The sequence below is a fragment of the Myotis daubentonii genome, chromosome 15 (assembly GCF_963259705.1).
Source record: "Myotis daubentonii chromosome 15, mMyoDau2.1, whole genome shotgun sequence".
Classification (NCBI taxonomy): Eukaryota; Metazoa; Chordata; class Mammalia; order Chiroptera; family Vespertilionidae; genus Myotis; species Myotis daubentonii.
Window position 1 is genome coordinate 53,146,619 of NC_081854.1, and position 8,500 is coordinate 53,155,118.

The following is an 8,500-nucleotide window of genomic DNA, read 5'->3' on the forward strand; positions in this document are numbered from 1 at the left end:
TAGCATCTGAGGAAAGCAAGTCTGGCTGTCTTAACCTTTTGATGTGCAGGTTGATTGACAAGTGAAACTGAATGCGAAGGGGGGGGAGGGCGGGGCGTTTCCCGTACCTTGCAATAAATGAAATGACCACCAGGTGGCAGAAAACACCCAGTAAAGAAAGTCAATGTTTTTAAGGTTCCACAGAATCTTTTTTTAGAACCTGGGTATTTTAGCCCACCGGTGTGGCTCAGTGGTTATGCGGGGACCCGGAACCAGGCGATCACACTTTGATTCCCCATCAGAGCACATGCCGGGGTTGCGGGTTCGATCTCCAGTAGGGGCCGTGCAGAAGGCAGCGGATCAGTGTTTCTATCCTCTCCTTTCTCCTCTCTCTTAAAAAAAAAAATCAATAAAAACATATATCTTAAAAAATGACATCGAGTAACTTTTTTGCAATTTTCAAATATTAGAAAAGTATTTCCTCAATTTATGGGTGCTATTTATAATGCAATGTTTACACATTTCAGGTTTAATCTGCATTATCAACATTTAATGCCTTACTTTCTTAAGTCTAGACAATCTACAAGCAATAAATCAAGCCCTGCTCCTCAGGGTCTGCCCATTTAGAGAGTGTAAGTGCTGCCCAATCTCAAGTGACCAGTGTGATGTCACTGACGCAGAGTTGGGAAGAGATACCCTCTTACACAGCGTTTCCATCAGTCAGACAGGGTAGATGTAAACCATCTCAAAAACATGGACCAGGGATCAGTAAATAATAGCCTATGGGCTGCACTGGGCCCAAGGCTTGTCTGTGAATGGCCTCAGAGTGACTCTACATTTTGAAAGGGTGGTATACATAAATAAACAAATAAATAAATAGCCCTGGCCAGTGTGGCTCAGTGGCTGAACACCATCCCATGCACTAAGAGGTCACTGGTTCGATTCCAGGTCAGGGCAAATGCCTAGGTTGCAGGCTCCCTCACCAGCAGGAGGTGTACAGGAGGCAGCTGATGGATGTGTGTCTCTCCCTCTCCCTCTCTCTCTTAATAAAAAAAAAATAAGTAAGTAAAATCCTATATAATAAAAAGGTAATATGCAAACTGACCCTAACAGCAGAAAGACTGGGAATGACTGGTCACTATGACACACACTGACCACCAGGGGGCAGAAGCTTAATGCAGGAGCTTCCCCCTGGTGGTCAGTGTGCTCCCACAGGGGGAGCTCTGCTCAGTCACAAGCCAGGCTGACGGCTGCCAGTACAGCAGTGGTGTTAGGAGCCTCTCCCGCCTCCTCAGCAGCACTAAGGATGCCCGACTGCAGCTTAGGCCTGCTCCCCTTGGCAAGTGGACATCCCCCGAGGTCTCCCGGGATGTCAGAGTGATGTCTGACTGCCAGCTTGGGGCCGATCCCCCAGGGAGCGGGCCTAAGCCAGCAGGTGGACATCCCCCAAGGGGTCCCAGACTTCAAGAGGGCATAGGCCGGGCTGAGGGACCCTCCTGAGTGCACAAATTTTTGTGCACCAGGCCTCTAGTAAATAAATAAACGACTATGCAACAGAGACCACATGTGGCTTTCATCTCACTAATGAAAGCAAAACTATGAATCTGCATTCATCATATTGGAACTTATTCGGCCCTTGCAAACCATAGATAGACTGGTTACAGATACAACAGTTTAGCAACAATCGATGAATGCATTCTGTGAAAAATCAATAGACTATAGGGCAGGGGTGGGCAAACTTTTTGACTCGAGGGCCACAATGGGTTCTTAAACTGGACCGGAGGCCGGAACAAAAGCATGGATGGAGTGTTTGTGTGAACTAATATAAATGCAAAGTAAACATCATTACATAAAAGGGTACAGTCTTTTTTTTTTTTTAGTTTTATTCATTTCAAACTGGCCCGATCCGGCACGCGGGCCGTAGTTTGCCCACGGCTGCTGTAGGGACAGTGTCAAGAACAATGAAGAGTATTGCATATTTTGTTGTTGTTTCTAAATTGTGTTATTTTTTCTATGTGTCCCCTATATTATAATTTGTAGTAAGTGTATGTGCTCGTGTGCATGAATGCACAATTCATTTGTATTGGTCAGTGCTTGTCACAGGCCCAGCACAGTGGAGGTGCCCAGGAATGAATCAATGAACAGCCCCAACCCCACGGTTCCCTTGCCCCTGAACCCTCTGTGGCTCCCCCTTGCCTGGGAAATGGTCACACAGGCTGTCTTTTCCATCTCCAAGCCTTTCCTCATGCTCTCCCCTCCTGCAGGATGGGGGTGGGCGCGAGGAAGGAGAGTCCCTGGAGCCCAGGGCCTTGTGCACATGCGCTCTTGAAGCAGTTTCCCTCTGGGAGAGCTGGCCTTTGGGGAGTTGACCTTGATTTTTCATCCGTACCAGGCCCCACACCCTGTGCCCTGTAAGGCTCTGAGGCACCGCATCTGCGTGGCACAAACTTGGAAAAGTGAGTTTCCCAGGCCTGAGAGTAGCAAGCCCAAGGGCAGGCAGGAAACACCTCATTACCCAAAGAAAACCTCACCAGGGCGGGTCTCACAGGCCCAGGCAAGAAGCTACGTGGCCCAGGATGGGAGGTGAAATCCAGGCGCTGTCCTGGTCTGCCTTCAGAGTCTCAGAGCCTCCGGGTATCCTTGGTGCCCTGGGGAAGCCCTGTGCCCCTGCAACATCTTCCCCAGACTCCTGGGTCACCCGCAGTGGGACTGAGCTGAGGATCACAGTTGGAGGGTAAAGGGGAGGATCGGGGGCCCAGCATGGAAAGGGGGCAGGAGCAAGGAAATGCCATAGGGTTGAGGTGCAGGAGCCTCAGGCCTGGACTCAGGGCCCAAAGAATCTGGTGGGCCATGTGCCTGTGACCAATGTCCTTGGAACTCACTCTAGCCCACACTTGAATTCCAAAGGGGACTATCTGATTGGCTGAGGTTCCCTTTGCTGGCCCATCTGACCCGCACCCTCTTCCCCAGGCTTCCACACCTCTCTCTGCCTTAGCTGCTTATCCCAGAGTCAGTGTGACTGGAGCTGTTCTCCGGGAGGCAGAAATGGTCCCTCCCACTCTCTGCCCCAGCTCAGCAGCTGCATCTAGAAATGATAAATAAATGCTCCCTGACCTCCACGGGGATTTGAAATAAGTCCTCCTCCAGCAAAGAGATTGGATCTTGTCTGTATGTTACCTTCCCTCTCTGTGTGCTCAGCACAGTGATTTACATACAGTAGGGGTCCAATAAATGCTCCTGGCGTCAAATACAGAGCACTTACGGATCGCCTCCTGATCCTCAGGCACGTGCCTGGCCGAGAGGGAAGTGGCATTTACTAAGTCCCTAGCATGTGCCAGAGACTGTGCTAGACACACTTCACCTCGCAGCAGCCCTGGGGAGGAGGCATTATTGTACCCATTTTCAAGATGAGAAATGTGAGGCCCAGACAGGCCACAGAACTTGCCTAAGCAGTGGAGCTCTGCTTCCAGCCAGGGCTGGCTCCAGAGACGGCGCATTTAACTGCCTTCCAATTAAACAAGGTATTAACTTCTGGAGTAAAACAAGGCATTCTGATGCAGCCATGTGAAACTAGAAAAATGTTATTGTAAATGAATCCCTCCAACAGTCATTCATAATGGTCGTGCCCTGCCCACCCTTGGGGAGACGGGGCTTGGGGACAGAGTGCCGATGTCACTTCACACGTGGCTGGGAACATAAAAAGCCGCCAGTGCCAGTCGGTGACTGTTTGTCAGGGCAGCGGAAACACCGTGTCCCCTTCTCTGGAGGGGCTTGGCAGCTGCGGCATCGAGGGCGGCGTTGCGAAAGAGCCAACTCTGGGCACGTTTGTCACCTTGGCACCCGGACTTCCAAACAGGACCGAGCCATGTCCCTCTCCCGCTCGAGCCCCACGGGGTCCGGGCCCCGCTGGGACGCAGGCCCCGCGACACAGTAATAGAAACAGGAGCGGTAGGCATTGCAATGTGTTTTCTGGGGGGTTGTTTGTTCTAGAGACCTATACCTGTATGAGCTGTGAGAGGCTGGCAACTTCACCACTGCATTGTAATCTCTGTAAATGTGGAATCATGTAAAGAATGTACTATTATATGCGGGCTGTACATTTAAATAAATAATAATAAATAAATAACGTATTCTGTCAACATTTATTTGCTCTACAGCGCGAGCCCCCAAGGAGGCGTGGGGCATCCCCTCCGCTAGGTCCGCTCTCTATGAAGCCTCTTGTCACACGTCCTGCAGAGCAAGCCTGCCTGCCACAGACAGGAAGCAGGTCCCTCCAGGTGCCCTCAGCCACCAGCGCCCACGGCCACATGCGAGGGGTGATGGCTTCAGAGACACCCTGGGGTAGAAACACTTCCTGGCAAAAGCCCCTTTCATTTCCCTAAATTACTCCATGTGACCCTGACTGTGGCTGCAACCTCAGGTACTTGTTACATATACAGGTCCCTTCCCGGCCGGTGTGGCTCGGTGGGTGAGCATCAACCCATGAATCAGGAGGTTGCGGTTCGATTCCCGGTCATGGCACATGCCTGGGTTGTGGGCTAGATCCCCAGTGGGGGGCGGGGGGAGGGGAGCGGGTGCAAGAGGCAGCAGACCCATGAGTCTCATTATTGATGTTTCTCTCTCTCTCTCTCTCTCTCTCTCTCTCTCTCTCTCTCCCTTCCTCTCTGAAATCAATAAAACTATATTTTTTAAAAATACACACACACACACACACACCCCTGGCCCATCCTACATCTCAGAAACCAGGCTGGGGCTGGGAGGGGGTGCAGGTGGTGGCTTGTCGGCCTTTCCACCCCGCCCAGTGATTCAGCCAAGGAACCAGGCTGGGAGGCATTCCGATGAATGAGGCACGTGGTCCCTGCTCCCCTCTCCAAAGTGAACTTGAGCAACACCCCTCACACACGGGCCTAGACATGCTGGCCTTCTCCCCCACCCCCCGGACCAGACCTCCCAGTGCTCAGATCTCAGTGCCAAGGCCTCTCCACTCAGGCCACCTCCCAGCACATCCTGGATTACATTCTGTCTCTCCTGTGCGGTGACTGTCTCTCCCCTGCAGTCTGTAAACTCCGCCTCACCTCACCACCCACAGCCCATTGCCTGTGTAGACAGTAGGTGCAGCATAGGTGGCTACCACATGAATACACACAGTGGCACAGATACACACACAAAAAGGGCAGGGACCGGTTCATTCTAGAAGGTGGTAGAGGAACCACTCACAACAGAGAGAGCGCTAAGGGCAGGCCCGACTGCAGGAAGCGATTCACCTGCCCCATTTCCCGCACCCCCACTTCCTGTGCAGACTCCCCACCTCCCCCCAAGGCAGGTTCCCTGACAGCCCAGTGGAGAACCAAGTCCCGTATTCCCAGAACACCATCAGGAACACGGAGCCAGAAGAGTCTCGAAACGTTTATTGTCATCCAAATATTTCATACAAAAAGGACATAGCAACTGGGTCAGGGTTTATGAAAAAAAATATCCAAAAATGCAGGTTTGCAGACATTTCTCTATTTACATCCGGGAGCCGGCTCTCCCCGCGTCACGCGTCGTGCATCACGCACAGCAGCTGCACTTGTCGGAGGCTCCCTTGCAGACGCAGCCCTGGGCGCACTTGGCACAGCCCACGGGGCAGCAGGTGCAGCAGCCTGGGGGGAAAGGGCGGAGGGAGAAGTCAGCACACATTACGGGCACCTCCCTGCCCAGCAGCAGGCCTGGCACAAGCTACCCCGCCAACCCCAGAGGACCCTGAGTTTCAGATGGCAGGTGGGAGCCTTTGGAAGGGGTCCCACCCCTAGGAAAAGGCTGCTCTGCCATCCTGGGCCCTGACAGGTCAGAAAGCTTAAAGAGGCAGTGCCAGGGCCTGGGGGAACGGGGAAGGGGGGTGGTGGAGGTAGAGGGGAAGGCAATGGAGTTGGCCCCCAGCCTCCTAGGACCATACAGTGAAGTGAGGAAAGTCCTCAAGAGGAGGGAGGGGCAAACCCCGGCAGTGCCCAGGAGGGTCCGGAAAGCTTTGGGCTGACTCTAGGGAAAGGGCTGCACCAGCAGGTGGGAGAGACCAAGTTCATGTGCATAAAGGCTCAGGACACTGGAGGGGTCAGAAGGCTCCATCCTCAGGACACAGGTTCTAGCTGGGGCTCCATCCCCGACACTGTTTGCTGACCCCCCTGGACCTCAGCGTCCCCGTCTAGAAGGAGAGGTTAGACTCCGCGGCTCTCCCGGCTCTGGTTCTGATCCAGTGGCTGGGGAAGTGGGGTCCGCGGGTGCCTGCTGGGCTCTGCGCGCCCCCCCCACGTAGTTCACCCCCAAGTTCCCAGGAAGGGCCCGCGCTCACTCTTCTTGCAGGAGGCGCATTTGCACTCTTTGCATTTGCAGGAGCCGGCGCAGGCGCAGGAGCCACCTGCCAAGAGGAGAAAGATGAGCAGTGAGATGCCCGATGCAGGAGACAGCCGTCAATCAACCATCCCTCCCTGCCCCTCCTCTGTGCCACCGGTACTGGGAGCTCCTTTCCCACCGCGGGAAGTTAAAGTCAAGCTTCACTCTCTTTTCGTCCCAGGAAGGTAGGTCCCCTCCTGGTTACCCCAAAGGGAGGTCCCAGGCCCCACACAGCCCGGACAGACTGGGGCTGGGGCCCGGGTCCTGTATCCTCAACTGCCAACAGGCAGTGTCCCGACCGCCCATCAAGTCCTGCACAGAACACTGGGTCCCAGTCCAGCAACACCCCTGACCCACTGGTTGCCCGGGAAGACAGCAGCGTTGGCCCTCAGTACCCTCAACTCTCAAACAGAGGCAAAGGGCGACGGGAAGTGCTCTCCGCAGCTTGGCTAGGAAGGACGCACTGCAGCCATAACCAGATACCCCTGCTCCACCCCAAGGCCCCCCGTCCTGTGCCTGGGAAAGGGGCATCCAAGGCCCAGGGGCGGGGTGCTTACCAGTGGCGCAGGAGCAGTTGGGGTCCATTTCGATCAGCGGTGAGACTTGAGATCCAAAGCGAGAGAAGAAAGGGTACTCGTTCTGGTCCAATGCGTGGTGGCGTGGAGCAGCCCGCGTGCTGCTTTTATAGCCCAGAAGAGGAGGCCCGGGCGCAGAGGCCCCGCCCCGGCCTTGCACCCCGCCCTCCCGTCGGCTCCGTGCCGCCCGCAGCGCCCTTGGCCGGGCTGTGCGCACCTTTCCGGGCCGTGCGCACCGCTTCCCTGGGGCTTGACCTCTGTGCGCACCGCGGGGGCTGCACACGGGTCCCCCGATCACGTGGAGGAGCTGGGTGCCGGGGACACGGTGTCCCAGCTCTCGGGCCCAGCCCCATTATCCCCAGGGGGGCAGCCACTCCTATTCCCGCTGTTCCGGGAACTCAGCCCGAGTCCTAGAAGTCTGCCCCACCACTCGCCCCCTCGTCTGTGTCTGCAGGTTCACCCTTTTCTGAGCCAGTGTGCAAACCCAGCCTGTGCTCACGTCCCTCACTCGGCTGGAGGCCCGGAGTTGTGTGCAGAAACGTGGTGGCTGTGACCTTCACCCGCACCCCCTGCCCCTGCTCACCCCCCTGTCCCGCACCGATGCCCCTCCTTCCTCGTTTCCTGTTTACAGCGACGCGGGCGGGAGCAGAGAGCGGCCCCTTCCCCCTTTCCTCCCTTCTCCCGACTAGAGCGGTGAGAGGGCATGTTGTCCTGATCTTCCTTTGACTGAACTTTCCAGGGTTCGCTCAGCCGAGCGGGTGCAGCCCCCTCCAGGAAGGAGGTTCCCACGGCCTGGGGGCCTGGGATGCAATCCCTCCCCCCTCCCACCCCCCCAAGGAAGGGATCCTTTTTAGGCACTAGGCTGACCGAGCATAAATCACAAGCAAGAAACGATGTTATTTCCCTTTCGGTGTTCCTGGCAGTTACATGAGGGTTAGTCTGTGCCAGCCTTGCTTCAGCACTTTCACTCTCTAAAACCTACCAACTCTAAAGGGAAATCCCAGGACCACACGCACGTGGCACAAGGAGTTTATAAACAGCCTGATCGCGTGCTGGGGAGTGGTGCCCGGGATCTGACTCCAGTCACTTGCCAAAGGAAAGAGAAAGAACCTTCGCTTTGGCCCTGGCTGGTTTGGCTCAGTGGATAGAGCATCAGCCTGGGGACTAAGGGTCCCAGGTTCGATTCCTGTCAAGGGCATGTACTTTGGTACTTTGGTTGCCGGCACATCCCCAGTAGGGGGTGTGCAGCAGGCAGCTGATTCATGCTTCTCTCTTATCGATGTTTCTAACTCTCCATCCTTCTCCCTTCCTCTCTATAAAAAATAAAAAGGCACCGTAGGCCTGGTGGGCTTGTCTGCAAGCAGAAAACTGTCCCCCTATACTGTGGATGATACATATAAATCGGTTCTTGGAGAGAGAGATTGAAACATCAATTATGAGAGAGAATCATTGATTGGCTGCCTCCTGCCCCTACTCCCCCGCCCCCCGGGGTCAAGCCCACCACCTGGGCATGTGCCCTTGATCAGAATCAAACCCAGGACCCTTCAGTCCACAGTCCACTCTACCTACTGCGCCAA

General features: G+C 55.0%; 1 protein-coding gene across 1 annotated transcript; it reads right to left on the reverse strand.

Moving 5' to 3' along the window:
- Nucleotides 1-5,372: 5,372 nt before the first annotated feature.
- On the reverse strand, nt 5,373-7,062 carry LOC132217560 (metallothionein-1E). The gene is made up of 3 exons (XM_059667988.1): nt 6,906-7,062; nt 6,308-6,373; nt 5,373-5,621 (listed from the first exon to the last, which is right to left on the reverse strand). Exons 1-3 carry the CDS (start codon nt 6,931-6,933, stop codon nt 5,530-5,532), a joined length of 186 nt encoding a protein of 61 aa, XP_059523971.1. The 5' UTR covers nt 6,934-7,062; the 3' UTR covers nt 5,373-5,529.
- Between the last annotated feature and the right edge of the window lie 1,438 nt (nt 7,063-8,500).